The sequence below is a fragment of the Salmo trutta genome, chromosome 20, assembly GCF_901001165.1.
Source record: "Salmo trutta chromosome 20, fSalTru1.1, whole genome shotgun sequence".
Taxonomy (NCBI): Eukaryota; Metazoa; Chordata; class Actinopteri; order Salmoniformes; family Salmonidae; genus Salmo; species Salmo trutta.
In genome coordinates, this window is record NC_042976.1 from 54866032 (window position 1) to 54885302 (window position 19271).

At 42.3% G+C, this 19271-nt stretch overlaps 1 protein-coding gene across 9 annotated transcripts in view; it reads right to left on the reverse strand.

The window, feature by feature from the left end:
- The window catches only part of mycbp2 (MYC binding protein 2), a 347166-nt gene that overhangs the window by 162407 nt on the left and 165488 nt on the right, over nt 1-19271 (reverse strand). For all 9 annotated transcript variants that reach the window (XM_029703702.1, XM_029703697.1, XM_029703701.1 and 6 more), the window contains 11 exons: nt 15868-15949; nt 15586-15703; nt 14977-15181; nt 14414-14567; nt 13281-13453; nt 6924-7049; nt 6073-6200; nt 3683-3909; nt 3511-3594; nt 3182-3278; nt 2609-2801 (listed from right to left, as the gene is read on the reverse strand). In XM_029703702.1, coding sequence (XP_029559562.1) covers nt 2609-2801; nt 3182-3278; nt 3511-3594; nt 3683-3909; nt 6073-6200; nt 6924-7049; nt 13281-13453; nt 14414-14567; nt 14977-15181; nt 15586-15703; nt 15868-15949 — 1587 coding nt within the window. The remainder of the gene's footprint in view (nt 1-2608; nt 2802-3181; nt 3279-3510; nt 3595-3682; nt 3910-6072; nt 6201-6923; nt 7050-13280; nt 13454-14413; nt 14568-14976; nt 15182-15585; nt 15704-15867; nt 15950-19271) is intronic.

A 19271-nucleotide genomic window follows, 5' to 3' on the forward strand; every position in this document is an offset into this window, starting at 1 on the left:
ACATTCAGTTGACAATTCAGAAACTTTACTTAACACTAGAACCGCTGGGACTTGAGGGACCCCCCTTAAAACTAATGAGCAGTCATTCTGATTTCATGTATGCTATCGCAAAAATAATTTGGTTGTGTTTATGAAGGCCTTTGGAAACAGAATACAATTTTATTTTGTATTTTAAATAACAGAATAGCATTTTCATTCATTTATGCTATTGTAGGCTACCATGTAAGAGCAAACAAACTAAAATTCAAGTGTTCAATCAATTTTATTCATGGTGTGCCATTGTTATAACTATGAAACAGAAAGCATGTGTGTTGGAACACGATAACAGCTTATTTTTAGAACAACAAAAAAACTCCAGGTGAAGCCAGTTGAGAGAATGCCAAGTGTGTGCAACGCTGTCATCAAGGCAAAGGGTGGCTATTTTGAAGAATCTCACACACTTTTTTGGTTACTACATTTTTCCATATGTGTTATTTCATAGTTTTGATGTCTTCACTATTATTCTACAATGTAGAACATAGCAAAAATAAAGAAAAACCCTTGAATGAGTAGGTGTGTCCAAACTTTTGACTGGTACTGTATACATATAGGGCAGCAGCCTCTAAGGTGCAGGGTTGAGTAGCCAGGTGGTAGCCGGCCAGTGATAGCTATTTAACAGTCTGATGGCCTTGAGATGGAAGCTGTTTTTCAGTCTCTCGGTCCCCACTTTGATGCACCTGTACTGACCTCGCCTTCTGGATGATAGCGAGGTGAACAGTCAGTGGCTCGGGTGGTTGATGTCCTTGATGATCTTTTTGGCCATCCTTTGACAATCGGGTGGTGTAGGTGTCCTGGAGGGCAGGTAGTTTGCCCCCGGTGATGTGTTGGGTTGCGGGCGGTGCAGTTGCCATACCAGGCGGTGATACATTCCAACAGGATACCCTCAGCTGTGCATCTTTAAACGTTTGATGGTCTTAGGGGCCAAGACGAATTTATTCAGCTTCCTGAGGTTGAAGAGGCGCTGTTGCACCTTCTTCACCACACTGTGTGGGTGGACCATTTCAGATTGTCAGTGATGTGTACGCCGAGGAAATTGAAGCTTTCCACCTTCTCTACTGCTGTCCCGTCGATGTGGATAGAGGCGTGCTCCCTCTGCTGTTCACTGAAGTCCACTATCAGCTCTTTCGTTTTGTTGACGTTGAGGGAGAGGTTATTTCTCTGGCACCACTCCACCAGGGCCCTCACCTCCTCCCTGTAGGCTGTCTCGTCATTGTTGGTAATCAGGCCTACTACTGTTGTGTTGTCTGCAAACTTGATGATTGAGTTGGAGGTGTGCATGGCCATGCAGTCATGGGTGAACAGGAGTACAGGAGGGGGCTGAGCACACACCCATTTGTAATTCATGATTGGCTGTAGACCCTGCCACATACGTCTAGTGTCTGAGCGGTTGAATTGCGACTCCACTTTGTCTCTGTACTGACTCACTGACCTGTTTAATGGCCTTACGGAGGGAATAAGTACACTATTTGTATCCAACAATATTACCAGACACCTTGCCATGGTTAAATGTGGTGGTTGGCGCTTTCAGTTTTGTAAACGTCAGTGATATTCTCTGAGGCTACCCGGAACATATCCCAGTCTGCGTGATCAAAACAATTTTGAAGCATTGATTCCGACCGATCGGCGTTGAGACCTTAGCACAGGTAATTCCTGTTTGAGATTCCGACTATAGGAAGGGAGGAGCAAAAGGTGGTAATCTGATTTGCCGAAGAGAGGGCGGGGTAGGCCCTTGTAGGCGTCTCGAAAAGGGTGAGTAGAAGCTGATAATGTTTTTCCAAAGCGTTATGTCATTATAATGCAGTGAAAATAAGTTACTTATTGTCAGCTCGTGCGCGTCTTCATGCAATGGCATCAGTTGCATTTCATTTAGCTCTTATCCCTTGTGCTAACTGTTGACCATTTTTGTTACTTTCACTTGCTTGACACACTTTGGTTGTAATGCCTAATAGTCTCCGGTTTTCTCATTGTGTTCCGTCCTCTTGTCATCCTTCAGCATCATTGTGGAGTACAACAGCTGTGCTGGTGCCTTATTTTGCACAGAGGGAGGGAGCTCCAATCTCACTTTGTTCTTGGTGCCGGCCAGACTTGTTTTCTTTGCAAACAACTTGTTCGCCAATTACAGTGAAGTGAAGAAATTGTCCATGTTGAAATGTCTCCCCTTGCCAAGGTAAGGTTCCACAAGCCTCATCATCACATTCTCTGACACTAGCTCACCTGCTGCCCAATGTGGATATTTTCCCAGATATTGCAAGTCCTTCAGCAAGTACAATTATGCACGCTCTCACTGTGTGGCCTAGTCTAAGTTGGACAGAGTAGGAATGACTTAAAGAATGGCAGTCAAAATTACTGTTTCAGCGGTTCTATTGTTAAATCTGACAGGTATAATGGTTTTATTACTTGCCATGAGCCTTTAAAATGTAAGGCTAATGTGTTAGGTCTCTCTACGTAGTAAAATCATTGGCATCAACTTAGATATTTGTGTGTGTGTGTGTGTGTGTGTGTTCGTGCATGCTTCCGTGCCTGCCGCATATGTGTGCGCGTTTGTGCACGTACATCTTTGTAACCCTACCAGATATGGGGAAGATCTCACAGATGTAGACGCGGAGCAAGCGCAGGCAGCAGGTCCCTACAAAGCGCAGGCGCTCCAGGTCCAGCAGGGTGGCCGTATATTGGAAGCCTTTCAGGCCCCTCAGTTCCTCCACCCCCAGCACCAGGGTTGTCCAGCTCCAGTGGAGGATCCTCAGCAGGGACTCAAAACACTCCTACAGGAAGAGGGAGGGGAGGACAACTTTGCTGCAGTCTTATTAAATGTTTACTACAGCTTTACAACCTATTCATGAAATCTTCACTAGCAACATCCTAACTACTACTGTATTACACTCCAGGGTGATGTTCATTATGGCATGCAATGGAAAATGTTTTCAAACATTTTGCAACTGAAAACAAGTGTTTCTTATTGAACAAGTCCAGGTAGTCCCTCCCTGTTTAACTACGTTTTATTCTGTTTGGTGACTGATGAACACAATCCTGGAGTTAAATGGGTAATTCCTAAATAAGACAGGCCTGTGTATTGATTCTGGGGTCTCCGTGGCCTTCCTGGGAACAAGTCTAGCTAGGGGAAACGCAGGCGTACGGTACGTACCACTGAGACGGTCCTGGCGAAGGAGCGTTTGAGGATGTGAACCGGCTCACTGGTCTGCTGTTTCCCTTTGGATGCGTTGCCATCGTTCGACGGAAGCCTGGAATAGTAAAACAACCACTTTACATTCCCATTACAAAGCTGGTTACTTGAAGTTCATCAATATACATTTCATGGGTCACTATTTCAGACAACATGAGAATGATGGTGCCGACAGACATGGCAGCTCTGCTTCTAACTCCTAAGCAACTTTTGCTACACCCGCAATAACATCTGCTAAATATGTGTATGTTACCAATAAAATGTGATTTGCATGTAGGAAAATGACTTGCCTGTACAAGAGGTGAGGTATTTGACCTGCGTTCACATCGGTGCCGTTGTTTGACTTCTTGGAGCTCTTGAACTGAAAGACCACACTGCAAAAGGGTGTAGGTTGACATTATTCACAATGACAATGAGGATATCTTTTGAAGTAATTGTATTTCTACGAATTCCAATAGTAACCTGTCATCTGTGGTGATGGTGGCCTGTCCGTGGGAGCCACAGTCTGAGCTGGGCCCAGACACCTGGGCCCAGGCCACGTACCACCAGCCCAGCTGCAGCTGCACCGGTTCGTCAAACATCATGGCGTACTTCTCCTTGGCAGAGCAGTCATAGGCCAGAACGTCAGTCTCAGCCAGGAGGTCCCCATCCGTCTCATGGTCTCCACCATCAGGCCCCAGCTCTAACAACTGCACAGTAACACACCAGTCAGCAATGACACACAACAGTCAACCTTACTAGCAGAACTTGAACAGACCTCTATTCGGACTGTGGTATGATTTAAACTATTTTCTAATGTGTTCAATATCACAGAACCTAGCATTAATACATTGATGAATAAATAAACAGTTGACGCTAGTATACCTACTAACCTTGATATTTGAAGTGTACTCAAACAACTGAGATTACATAGGTAACATAATAGGCTAACATAGGTTAAATATACAGGTATTGTAACTACCAAAATAAAGGAAACACTTGAGTCAGGGTTCGAACAGAGAGTGGCAAGTCAAATTGAAGGACTTCAGTACTTTTTCAAGCACTAATATTTATTTTCAAGGACCATCAATTTGTAATAGTTCATATTATGCAATTGTTTCTAGTCGACACCAGACGGCAGTATATCTCCACAACCGCATGAAAAAAATAAGTTAGTATTTATCACTACCTTACAAGTTCTCCATAATAGGTCATTTCACTACTTATTTAATAAGAGTGGTAAGTCAGTACTGATCATTTGGTAATTTGAGTAGTGATGAGCAGAGTATTGGGACATGCCTACTGATAAACACACATTTCCTATTTGCATTACAACACAATCCCTATTCGTATTACTACACAATTCCAGCTTATTTTTATTGGGCATTTGGGAATCTACTACTTAACAGCCATGAAAAAGCTTCTTGCTTCCGACTGGCAGCTTTAGTGTCGGCGGTCGTGAAAAGAGCAGGTGGGCTGTATTTGTATTTATTTTTATTTAATGGGATCCCCATTAGCCGCTCTCTTCCTGGGGTCCAAACACACAAAAGCACCCACATTACATATAAAACAAAATATAAAACCATGAAGTATGTTTGAACTGAATGAGCTAAAGATAAAACAGTACATCATATAACATCCCTACACCACCACATATCCACAACACAAAATGTTCAATACCACCATATAACAATATCACAATATGTGCATGTGCATGTACCTTTGTGTGTGTCTCTTCACAGTCCCCATTGTTACATAATGTGTTTTTTTTAGCTGCATTTCAAATCTGATTCTACTGCTTGCATAAGTTACCTGATGAGTTCCATGTGATCATGGCTCTATGTAGTACTGTGCGCCTCCCATAGCCTGTTCTGGACTTGGGGACTGTGAAAAGACCTCTGGTGGCATGACTTGTGGGCTATGCATGGGTGTCAGAGATGTGTGTGTATTTTAAAACAGACAGCTTGGTACATTCAACACCTCTTACAAAAACAAGGAATGATTGACTTCATCTCTCTTCCACTTTGAGCCATGAGAGATTGACATGCATGTCATTAATGTTAGCTCTCCATGTACTTTTAAGGGCCAGCTGTCGCTGTAATAGCTGACGTGTATAGTGTTGAGTCATCCGCATACATAGACACACTGGCCTTACTCAAAGCCAGTGGCATGTCGTTAGTAAAGATTGAAAAAAGCAAGGAGCCTAAACAGTTACCCTGGGGAATTCCTGATTCTACCAAGATTGTTTGAGATGCTTCCATTAAAGAACATCCTCTGTGTTTTGTTAGACAAGTAACTCTTTATCCACATTAAAGCAGGGGGTGTAAAGCCATAAGTTTTTCCAGCCCCAGACTATGATCAATAATGTCAAAAGCTGCACTGAAGTCTAACAAGACAGCCCCCACAATAATTGTATCATCAATTTCTCTCAGCCAATCACAAGTTATTTGTATAAGTGCTGTGCTTGTTGTGTGTCCTTCCTTATAAGCGTGCTGAAAGTCTGTTGTCAATTTGTTTACTGTGAAATAGCATGGTATCTGATAAAATACAAATGTTTTCCAGAAGTTTACTAAGGGTTGGTAACATACTGATTGGTCGGCTATTTGAGCCAGTAAAGGGGGCTTTACTATTCTTGGGTAGTGGAATGCCTTTAGCTTCCCTCCAGGGCCTATTAAGACACTGTGTTGGTGTTTCCTTTATTTTGGCATTTACATTGGTGATCACTTTTGGGTGTGAGAACTGTGTGGCAGCCGTCAGTGCTGTGGGTACTACACATTGGTGGTAAATGGGATAAATTACCGTCAAACATGTATAGACCTAGCAAAAAGAGCTAGAGGAAATTTAGTCAATTTGCTAGTGTCCCTGCCACTGACCTTGAGCTTAGCGGTGTACTCCCCACGACCCCCGAACAGGCCCAGTCCCCCCAGCAGGATGTCCGCATCAGAACAGAAGCGGATAGCCTCCACCGAGTGGGCCGAGTAACCCCAGCCACCCCCGTGACCTATGACATTACACATGAAGTTGTGATGACTCAGGCTCTGCAGCATCATCATCATCATCTGTGCTCATAACAATACAATGAGGTTAGTTTTACTAGAAGTGCCCAGTCACTGCAATATGATATAGTGGAACACAAGGTAGTCTGCTGTTGAAATACTTTTGAATGCATCCTTGAATTATAATATGGGTTATCATTTTTTGTAGTAATTATTGAATTAGAACTTTTTTATGTATTATTGGTGATACAGTATATGTAATGTTGTCTCTGGCTGGAATATCATGTCATAAATCAATCAAACCAAAATCAGGAAAAGGGGATATGAGGAATAGCTGTGAGTGTGACAAATACTGTAGAACAGGGATCAACTAGATTTAGCTGCAGGCAGATTTTTTGTTGAGCGGCTGGTTGGGGGGCCGGAACATAATTACAAATGATTTGTAGACGGCAAATTGAATGCAAGAAGCCCAAACAGTTAATGTTTTACTAAAACAATCATTTTAAGTATTGCTTACATTTGCATATGAGGGAATACTTTGGAACAGATGACTTAAATAAAAATCAATTGGAGCTGATTTCCTGGTGTTTTTAATCTTATGTCAAACAATGACATTTTCAGAAAACTTGGGGGGCCAAATGAAACCACCCGCAGGTGGCCCGCCAGTTAGGGAACATTGCTGTAGAAGACGAGAACTGAAACACGAGTGACTGAGTGTGTGGACTCACTCTCGAAGCGGTTGACCACGCTGTAGTCCTCCTTGGAGTAGACCTTCATAACGGCCTGAGTCTCCTCCTCTGTGCTGGCCACGCCCATCTTCAGCTCTTGCATGGCCGCCAGCGTATCCAGGCAACCTGATCACAACACACACAGGTCACTTCCTGTTCGTGCTTAACATTATCAACAGACGAATTGACATACCTCTGTTTATCGTTTTGTCTGTTTTTGGTGTGCCTTTGTAAGTGCTTGACAGTACTTCTGTAAAAACACTGTGCTAAATTAGTGCAGAAAAATAAATGTTCTCATTAGCTAGGCCTTTATGCAAATACAGAGATGAATAATTCATTTTTGAAGGGGAAAAACAAGGACAAAGAGTGCAGCAAAATAGCCTCGAACATTTAGATAATGGCTGCCGTTTGACAAGCTCCTAACCAATTGCGCTATTTTGTTTGTTTTTTCGCATTGTTTGTAACTTATTTGGAAACATAATGTTGCTGCTACCGTCTCTTAGGACCAAAGAGAGCTTCTGGACATCAGAACAGCAATAACACACCTCGAACTGAACAAAGTTTTTTCTTTAATGAGTCCGACGTGAAGGATATGCTTCTTCCCCGAGACCAGGCCCAAATCCCCGTCATTCTCGTGAAAACAGAAAGACAGGGGGAGGAGATCGGGGTGCCTTGTGAGAATTTGTCGGTGAATGGGTAACCAGCATCTACCATCCGTTCTATTGGCCGATCTCCGTTCAAAACTATCCTACCAACGGGACATAACATTTTTTAATATCTTATGGTTCACTGAGTCGTGGCTGAACGACAACACGGATAAAATAGAGCTGGCTGGGTTTTACGTGCATCGGTAGGACAGCTATGTCTGGTAAGACGAGGGGTGGGGGTGTGTCAAGGTATTGCACGCCTGAGGTAGAGTACCTCATGATAAGCTGTAGACCACACTATCTACCAAGAGAGTTCCCATCTATATTATTTGTACCCGTCTATTTACCACAACAAACCGATGCTGGCACAAAGACCGCACTCAACGAGCTATATAAGGCCATAAGCAAACAAGAAAATGCTCATCCAGAAGCGGCACTCCTAGTGGCAGGGGACTTAAATCTGTTCTACCTAATTTCTACCAGCATGTCACATGTGCAACCAGAGGAAAAACATCTCTAGACCACCTTTACTCTACACAAAGGCGCATACAAAGGTCTCTCTCGCCCTCCATTTGGCAAATCTGACCATAATTATATCCTAGTGATTCCTGCTTACAAGCAAAAACTCAAGCAGGACGTACCAGTGACTCGCTCAATACGGAAGTGGTCAGATGACACGGATGCTATGCTACAGGATTTTTTTGCTAGCCAGACTGGAATACGTTCCGGGATTCATCCAATGGCATTAAATGAGTATACCACCTCAGTCACCGGCTTCATCAATAAGTGCATCGACGATGTCGTCGCCACAGTGACCGTACGTACATATCCCAACCAGAAGCCATGGCAACATCCGCAACGAGCTAAAGAGCGTCCTGATCGTACGTACATTTCCTAACTAGGGATGTTGCGGTAAATGTATTACCACCACACCGGCGGTCACGAGTCTCGACCGTACTCAAATTCCACGTGACAGTTCAGTCACGGTAATTATGGTTCGCCAAACTCTGATGCTGCTGATGGTCATTGGTATGCCTACCAAACTTGCTAACTGCCTGGTACTCAGCACTCTATTGTCCCTCTAATCACTCTGACATCAATGCAAATGTAATGGAAAATCTAATCAAACACTTCATGAGCCCCCATGAGCTCATGTTGCGCAACATTTCAAAAGGCTATGCAATTGTGTGAGAAAACAGAGTTTTGGCCTCTACTGAAAACAGGAGGATCAGCTTTCTATAGCCTATTCCTACTTTATTTATCAACATTACTAATATTAAGCACATTACTTATATTTACAACTGGAGTATAGCCTACCTGGCTAGAATGAAAATAAACAATCCTCCATTTAAGTGCATAGATGACATGTATTTTTCCCCCTGCTTCAATACAGGTGCATGATAATGGTCCATTTTAAATCCAAACAAATTTCACACATATATTACTTAGTATATGTAAAGACAAGATTAAATCAAGAATAGTCTAATGGGTGACAATATTAGCCTGTGAAATTATATATTATCACTTGTGAATCCCAGCATAAGAAACAATTACTTTTTTTGCCTAGCCCATAGGCCTATATGTTTTAATAAGGTTTGTATCACAATTAAAGTGGCCAAATAACTTCTTAAAGTTAAGCACATAAATCCACTTTACAAGGGGTGTAGAGCCTAACTGGCATACATACACAGCACGTGAGTTTCAAGTTTGGGGAAGATCATTTTCACCATAAAAATGCACCTTAATAATAAAAGCATTACGAGTCCAACGCTCTAACCACTAGGCTACCTGCCGCCCAATTTGCACTTATAGCCTACTACCATGTGTGCATTGCTGCACTTATAATGTGAAGAAATAGCCTAATAGTTCAACATTTTCAGCTAAACGTTTTGATCTGCTGCATCAGTCACCTAGCGTAAAAAAAATGTTGTTGCTAGTGGTTGTATTAATTTGGGATCTTTCACATCCAACAACTGTCCCAGACTATGTTTGGAATATTTCTTCCTCACACAGAATAGGTCAACCTTTGTACCATGGGGGATAGTAGATTGACATAGGCTAGTGCTTTTGCTATTTGTTAGGCCTACTCATATTGTTGGGTGACAAAAAGTAAATGTGGACAGTTCTTCCAATATCTTGAATATGCACCTCGGAATTGGATTAGGACGCATGCAGTTGCATCCCTGATGTGTCTTCACTTGTTGCCTGTGAGAAAGACCCGATCACGTGATGGGCCGCGCAGCACTCAGCGAGATTGGCACAACGGCCACTGGTAGCAAAAGGCATGGATTTTTTTAGGGTGCGTTACGGCCACACAAAGGGGATGCCGCCGTGAAATTCTCGGCATTATCAAGTGCTTGTCAAATTGTGAATGAAAGACTGTGCAGCCTGCTTAAAAAACAAAGCAAAGATCATGCCTTTCAAGCTAATTTTTTCAAAATCATCATTAGAGTTGCATCATGCAGCCTTACAATGCATTAGAAATCAAAACATATAGCCCAACATTTGTAGAACTAAATTTACATTATTAAACCTAAATGAAGTTAACCACTCAACTAGGGTTGCAAAGGGTCGGAAACTGTCTGGTAAATTTCCTGAAACCTATAGCAGTAGCCATTGCACGGATTGAGGGAGACAATGCCATCCTGTCTGATGTTCAGACTCTGCTTGCAGAGGAAATCTGTACTGCCCTGCTAACTTCACTGTTGCTCCATGCAGAGGAAACTGCAGTTCTGAAATACATCAAAAAGCGTGAAGACCACTGCCTGAAGTCCATACAAGCTGCAGCATACATGTTGGACCCCAAGAATCCTGGCAAGAGCATCCTGTCTGGTGCAGAGATCAACAAGGCCTATGGTGTCATCATTACCGTGTCTCGCCACCTTGGAGTGGATGAGGGCAAGGTTCTTGGCAGTCTGGCGAAGTACACTTCCAAGCAATGGCTTTGGGATGGAGATGCAACATGGCAGTTGTGCCAACATATCTCATCAGCCACCTGGTGGAAGGGACTTTCTGGATCTGAGGCTCTTTCCCCTGTTCCCTCCATCATCCTCCAAATCCCACCAACATCAGCCGCCTCAGAGTGCAACTGGTCCTTGTTTGGGAACACACATACCAAAGCATGCATCAGGCTGACCAATACAAGGGTTGAAAAATTGGTGGTTCCCCAAACAAATTTGAGCCTGACAACAAGCCATCCTCAACAAGGTTGGAAAGAGACAGTGAAGATGAGGCCTCAGAGTCTGATGTTCAAGAGGTGGACATTAAGGTCCAGGGAGAAGACATGGAAGCCTGAGAGGAAGACAACCAAAGCTTTAGTTTCTGGACTATCATTTTACAGATGTATGTTGAAAACGTTTTTGGGAGATGCAATGGACCATTGGGGATCATTAAATATTCCCTTTCTTTTGTTGTTCAGTGAAATCATCCCATGTGAAGAGTCAACTCAATTAAAGTTCAATTCGTAACTAAATTGTTTATTTTATTTATATTGGAAAGATTTAATAATTTGCAATTATTTTACTTATGATAAGGTGAAAGGTTTATGTTTCTGTCGCCATGTGATATGGTAAATATATCCAATGCGAAAAACATCTACATTTAAATGGTATTAATATTAATTTGCATATAGTCCCGTTAATTCCCATATATTACCGTTAATTCCCACAAAAAGTTTCCACCTCTGAACATTCCCCAAAATGTGCAACCCTACGCTTAACACAATGGCCGTGTGGCACTCCCTCAAATCGTTTGGAGGAAATATCCTTTCCATTTTATTCAGCTTTGTTCAATTGTATTGTTCTTACTATAAAACAATTCCACGGGATTATCAGGACCTAACATGAGGACAACTCAGAGTACGCTATTGTGTTCTTAGACTACATTATCTTAATATCATGCTTCTTTAGACTTGTCTAAAATAAATAGTGGATTTATTGTGATGCCGTAGGCCATATTACACGGCTTTATTACACTTTTTAAAATGTAGATGTTCCAAAAGTCTGCATCAGTGGCTTGTAGGCTGTGTGTGGAAGCCAGGAGATGCTAAGTGTGTTTATGTTAATTAACGGTCAATTACCGTGAGACCGACAATCACCGGGCTGACAAAATTTTGTGACCGCCACAGCCCTAATCCCAGCCAGAAGCCATGGATTACAGGCAACATCCGCACCGAGCTAAAGCTGACAATTTCAAGGAGCGGGACACTAATCCTACTACACCGGCTCTTAGGCTCGTCAGATGTGGCAGGGCTTGCAAACTATTACGCACTACAAAAGGGAAGCACAGCCGCGAGCTGCCCAGTACCAGACGAGCTAAATGCCTTATATGCTCGCTTCGAGGCAAACAACACTTCAGCATGCAAGAGAGCACAAGCTGTTCCGGACAACTGTGTGATCATGCTCTCTGTAGCCGATGTGAGCAAGACCTTTAAACAGCTCAACATTCACAAAGCTGTGGGGCCAGATGGATTACCAGGACGTGTACTCAAAGCCTGCGTGAACCAACTGGAACGTGTCTTCACTGACATTTTCATGATGATGAGCTAAATGCCTTCTATGCTTGCTTTGAGGCAAGCAACACTGAAGCACGCATGAGAGCACCAGCTCTTCCAGATGACTGTGTGATCACGGTCTCAACACCATAGTGCCCACAAAGCTCATCACTAAGCTAAGGACCCTGGGACTAAACACCACCCTCTGCAACTGGATCCTGGACTTCCTGATGGGCCATTAACAGCTGTAGTGGAGCGGGTTGAGAGTTTCAAGTTACTTGGTGTCCACATCACCAACAAACTATCATGGTGCTAACACACCAAATAAGTCGAGAAGATGGAAAGACAATATCTTTTCCACCTCAGGAGACTGAAAAGATTTGGCATGGGTCCCTAGATCTTCAAAAAGTTCTACAGCTGCACCATCGAGAGCATCCTGACTGAGCATCCTCACCACCTGGTAAGGCAACTGCTCGGCATCCGACCGTAAGGCTCTATAGATGGTAGTGCGTACGGCCCAGTGCATCACCCAACTCATAGACTGTTCTCTCTGCTACCACACAGCAAACGATACCGGAGCGCCAATTTAGTTTATTACTTAAGTTTATTAATTTACTTAACTCATTTCTTGAACTACATTGTTGGTTAAGGGCTTGTAAGTAAGCATTTCACAGTAAGGTCTACACCTGTTCTATTCAGCACATGTGACAAATTAAATTGGATTTGAAAATTTGATTTGAATAGCTGGCTAGCTAACATAGCTGGCTATCTTAGCTAGCTTCTTTACATCAATTTGATGCAGTAAAGACGGGCACTGCCAGATGGGATGATAACCTAGAAAACCTATGGCATTTACAGGTTTGTCTAGCTGAAGTAAATAGTAACAGAGTATGAATCAAATAGCCGACTGTAATTCCTAGCCAACATGGCTAAAATACGGGTTAACTAAATAGCTATGGATCATCTGCTTAATCAGTACTTGCTTAATCAGGATAATATTCATTAGTGCACACCACAGCAAATCATAAGAATTAATTTTGCAATGGAAAACAAAAAGATAACCTTATTGGACAAGTAGAGGTAGTCCCTCCCCGTTTCAGCCTGACTGCTTCCGTTTCATTCCTAGTGAATATGACCCTGTACTTGCTACCATACGATTCCTCAGTAAATACCAGCAGAAACAGGTCCACAATAGTAATATTATCACTGAGGTTATACCTAGTATGTGCAGGGCTCCGTGGGAGCGGGTGGTGCGGGCATGGGCTCCATCGGGCAGTGCCAGCTCTGGGCTGAGGATGCTGCAGTGGGCCTCTAGGTCCGTGGCCGATGGCACATGGCCATCTGCTATAACGGCGTTGTAGCACCACATCTCCTTTGACGCCGGCTGAAATCTACAGGTGAGAGGACAGGGAAGAGTTGAAAGGTCAAATAGAGGGTATTAAAGGATGTGTGTGCGTGTGAGGTAAAAAAGTTAGTGCATTCGGAAAGTATTCAGACCCCTTCCCTTTTTTCACATTTTGTTACATTACAGCTTATTCTAAAAATGATTGAATACAACATTTTACTCATCAATCTACACACAATACCCAATAATGACAAAGTAAAAACAGGTTTTGCATATTTTTTTGCAAATAAAAAAATCATATTTACATAACTATTCAGAGCCTTTGCTATGAGACTTGAAATTGAGCTCAGGTGCACCCTGTTTCCATTTATCATCTGTAGAGCTCCGAGACAGGATTGTGTTGAGGCACATATCGGGGGAAGGGTACCAACATTTCTGCAGCATTTAAGGTCCCCAAGAACACAGTGGCCTCCATCATCCTACAGCCCAGCTCTACAATTCTCTGTGTTAAAGTGTGTTAAACATTGAAAAATAAGACCCTGATCAATTATATTCTTGTATTTTTGAATCAAAGAACAAACTACCTCTCACTGTTTGATACTCCCTCCAGTACTCTTCTTTACAGAGGGAGAGAAAAAAAAGAAGCTAAAAGCGCTTATGAATATGGGTTTTGAAATTCCTGTCTGTCACATTTTAAAGGAGATTCAGCAGGGACAGTGAGCCTCAAACGATACCATACTCCCCATATAGTCCATGCTAGATTCACACTATAGGGCCGACCCTAACCGTACCGATCTGGCTCTACTTTTTATTTTCCCATTGTGCTTTACAGCAATTATGGTAACCAGGTTTCGTTTCAGCTCGGTAGTGTGAAAACGGTAATAGTGCACTATATGGAGAATAGGGTTTGCTACAAAGACGCAGCTAAACTCAGATGGGGAAAGAGGGAGGGAGAGGGAGTGCGTGCAAGAGTGAGTGTTAAAGATTGAAATAAAGAGAGTCTGACCTCCAGATGACGTTGTAGACGGGGTCGAGACAAAGACCGAAGCCCTGCAGGTCCTCCTGCTCGGAGTCGTTGAAGGTGCGGCAGCTGCCATCTAGCTTGTTGATGAGCAGGCATTTAAAGGGAGGAGGCTCCGATACAGAGGTGGGGACTAAGCCTGGTCGGACACAAGGAAGGTTCAGGCTAATGCACTATTTTCATTGTGTGGAATTGTTTGGCTAAAATGGCATTGGACATTTTTTAATCTAAATATTATATCATATTTTGTGTAATATCTTAAGACATTTCCACATAGAGGTTTTGAGTGAAGGACCAATCCTAACTTGCATGGGAATCATACATTTATGTCAATGGAAGTTTTGCATGAAAGTTTGCTCAGGGCCTGTTTTCACCAAGCATCTCAGAGTAGCAGCGCTATTCTAGGATCAGGTCCCACCTGTCCATGTAATATAATCCATTAAGATCTACACTTCTAGATCAGCATTACTAATTTGAGACACTTTACTGATGTGAGTCCTGATCTCAGGTTAAGGTTAGGACCTTAGAGCAGAAGGCGTGCAACTTACCGATGATGTCTTTGCTAGCGAAGATCTCGGAGGTAGCCAGGACGTGCGAGTTGATCAGGGCCTCGTCTATTCTCAGAAAGGTCTGGTCGCCGCTGGCCCCAATCCAAGTGGCCTTGCGGCCGTACTTGGCACCAATGTTGGGCATGGGAGAGGGCTTGGCGTTCCAGTAGGGCATGTCCAGGATTGGCCGACCCAGCTGCCCTTTCTGCGGAGACATTTATTTAATTTCAGTCCATACGTTTCAGTCATTTTAGTAATTTTGTCATGTCAGTCATCTTATTTAGAATGACTTACAAAACCCTGCATTCAACAAAAGTAGGTAAAACAACCATGATCAGACAAGAGAGAGAAGTCAGTATCTTCATTATGTGGTCCCCCACATTTCAAATACGATACAATATTCATCTCTATGCATTCAATAAAAATTTCAGCAATGGAAAAAGTAACATTGCAAATATTTGACCATTACAACAAGGTCATTAAGGAACATTTGGGATTCTGGTTTGGGGTTAGATACAATTCAATGGTTCCAGTTAATCAGAAAAACAAAGTCAGAGAAAAATCACATCTGTGTAAAAAAGACATTGAACCCGTAGGGGCGTGGCGTACCGAGAAGCTGCCGAAGGTGAAGACCTGTCCGTCCATGAGGAGCACTGCCGTGTGGTTACTACCAGCTGTCACCTGAACACTCGGACCTGGGAGAGCCTGCACCAGTGTGGGAGATCCCCTACACAGACACAGAGAGAGGGGGGAAAGAGAGGGAGTTAAAACCCAGGTTCATGGACAGTCTTTACCCCCAAACATCAAGGGACTAAATGATTGTACTGCATTACATGTATTTCTTTATCGTCTGTTTACTAATAATTTGTGTGGGTGTGTGTCAGTGGTTACCTTGAGTTGACATCGCCGTGTCCAAGCTGGCCATGCTGACCGTAGCCAAATGTATAGACAACCCCATTCTCCAACAGCACCACTACAGGACAGGACCAGAGAAAAAACATTTCATAACGTCATCATTACATATTAAATACCACATAATATCACTTATCGCAATGTGTTGTGTACATTCAGCATATTCAGATGCCTATCAACCTGAAGGTGCCCAAACATAGGCAACCACGCTTGATACTGAATAAACTATTGTAAAGGATTAATTGTATGTAGAAATATTTGTGAAAAAATGCTGAACAAAATAAACGCAAACATGTAAAGTGTTGGTTCCATGTGCTGAAATAAAAGATCCCAGAAATGTTCCATACGCACAAATGGCTTCTCTCTCTGATTTATTTCATCAAATTTGATTACATTCCTTTTAGTGAGCATTTCTCCTTCGCCAAGATAATCCATCCACTGACAGGTGGTGGCATATCAAAAAGCTGATTAAACAGCATGATCATTACACAATAAAAGGCCACTTTAAATGTGCAGTTTTGTCAAACACCAAAATGCCAGTTTTGAGGAAGCGTGCAATTGGCATGCTGACTGCATACATTTCCACCAGAGCTGTTGCCAGATAATTGAATGTTAATTTCTCTACCATAAGCCACCTCCAACGTAGTTTTAGAGAATTTTGCAGCACATCTAACCGGCCTCACTACCGCAGGAACACAACCACAGGAACTCTACATCTGGCTTCTTCACATGGGGGATGGTCTGACCAGCCACCCGGACAGCTGATGAAAGTCTGGGGTTGCACAACTGTTGGTTTTGCACAACAATTTCTACACAAACTGTCAGAAACCGTCTCAGGGAAGCTCACCTGCGTGCTCGTCGTCCTCACCAGGGTCTTGACCTGACTGCAGTTTGGCATCTTAACCGACTTCAGTGGGCAAATGCTCACCTTCAATGGCAATTGACACGCGGGAGAAGTGTGCTCTTCACGGATGAATCCCGGTTTCAACTGTACCGGGCAGATAGCGTGTATGGTGTCGTGTGGGCGAGTGGTTTGCTGATGTCTACGTTGTGAACAGAGTGCCCCATGGTGGGGTTACAGAATAGGCAGGTCAATGAACACAATTGCATTTTATCAATGGCAATTTGAATGCCCAGAGATACCGTGATGAAATCCTAAGGCCCATTGTCATGCCATTCATACGCCGCCATCCCCTCACGTTTCAGCATGATAATGCATGGCCCCATGTCACAAGGATCTGTACACAATTCCTGGAAGCTGAAAATGTCCCAGTTCTTCCATGGCTGCATACTCACCAGACATGTCATCCATTGAGCACGTTTGGGATGCTCTGGATTGACGTGTACGACAGCATGTTCCAGTACCCGCCAATATCCAACAACTACGCACAGCCATTGAAGAGGAATGGGAAAACATTCCACATGCTACAATCAACAGCCTGATCAACTCAATGCACTGCATGAGGCAAATGGTGGTCACACCAGATACTGACTGGTTTTCTGATCCACGCCCCTACTTTTTTTTTTTTAAGGTATCTGTGACCTTCAGAGCAATATCTGTATTCCCACTAATGTGAAATCCATTGACTAGAGCCTAATGAATTTATTTAAATTGATGGATTTCCTTATATGAAATGTAACTCAGTCAAATCTTTGAAATTGTTGCATGTTGCATTTATTTTTGGTCAGTGTATTTCAATGTAAAAAAAATAAGTTATTTGCTTAGATCGAGTCAAGGATATGTTTTGTATAATTCCACAGTCCTAGAAAAAAACATATATCCTATTTTAATTTTCCTTACAATAAAAACTCTGTGTAATCCATAGTTATAGTAATTTATTCCAGTTACAGCTTCTTTAGACAAAGTAGAAACGGAAAAGATAATAATATAACCAGCCAGGTACGCAGGTGAAATTATTTGTTGTATTCCTGAACAAAAGCACCAGTGCATGAATTATAAAAGATAAATTGCATAAATAAATATTTGTGGAAATATATTCATGACAAGATACAATATGAAACAGACTTATTGATCAGTTGGCTCTGTTCTGGTTTTTCTGCGGTGAGGCTCAGGCATCGGAGGCAGAGGCTCGAAGTCCTCCATCCGACTCAAACTCATCTAAACTCTGCCAGTGCGTCCATTCGTTTGGTTAGGATTGACATTGTGAACTACAAACATTGTATGTTGTACTCGGTTTCAGATTTGACTCTGAGGGGAAATTATATACATTTTCCAGCCTTTCATAATAAAATAGTTAGTGTTCTAAATTCAATCAATCACTCTCTTCACCCTCATCATTCAGTTCATTGAAGTCACATGCACCATAATCAATTTATATCTGGTTTCTATCGCCATTCACCAATTGACGACAGAATAGCCTATTTTAATTTGATTGTGTTACTAGTTTTTGCTTAGAAGCCAGAGCAATGCTGCTGCGCAAGTTGTAATGTGCTGAATGCATGGACAGTATGGTTATTTTTGAAAAAGTGACATTTGGAAATAGAGCTGCACCTCTTGAACTTTGAGAGTTATTTGACAAAGGTAAGTGTCATAGAACCTGCAGAATATGCTCTTTCTATATAGAAATCAAAATGTTTACCTGCTTGTGACTCTGAAGGAGGATTTGATAAAGTGATGCTCTATTCCCTGCATCTGTGAATTACAAGATGCACCCATCTCTTCATGTACAATTTGACAACTGATAGGCCTAATTATTAATTTGACAACTGATGGGCCTCAGATTATTGTCAATAGGCTAACTCTTATTATGTGTGAAGTTAGTTTTGGTATAGTTTAGGTGTAGTTCCGATGGTCCGGCTGTGCAGGCTGACTGGGATCGTTTGTTTCCTGCTGATCAACTTGGATAGAGTCAAGGATATGTTTTGCATTATTCTAAAAGCTTACTGCAACAAATGTAATGTTTTATTTCCCTTATATTACATTAGTCATAGAGCTACAGTAAATAAAACAGTCCTGTAACAGCTTATTTTTACAAAGTAAAGTAAAGAGAATGGTTAACATAAATTCTTAACATGAGCGCCAACGCTGACTTGCGACTGAGTTCTAAAATGCAGAGCCTATTGCTGGAGCATATTTTGAATCTGTTCCATTGACCACCAATAAAAATGCTGCTAAAGCAAGCTAGACAGTTAATATAACACATTTTCTCCAAATGTATGTTAGCTAGCTAAGTTAGCTATATAATGAATACAACTCATCTGCTGTCAATAGCAGGATGAATTAAGAGCACTAGTTTGGTCCAAAAGTGGTTAGTTAACTGCATGCTGATGGTGCATTCAGAGCCATCCAGTGGCTAGTGTTGGATTCGGGGTTAACTTTGAACATTGTTATAAGCATAGTATATAAAGGAGTGGAAGAGACT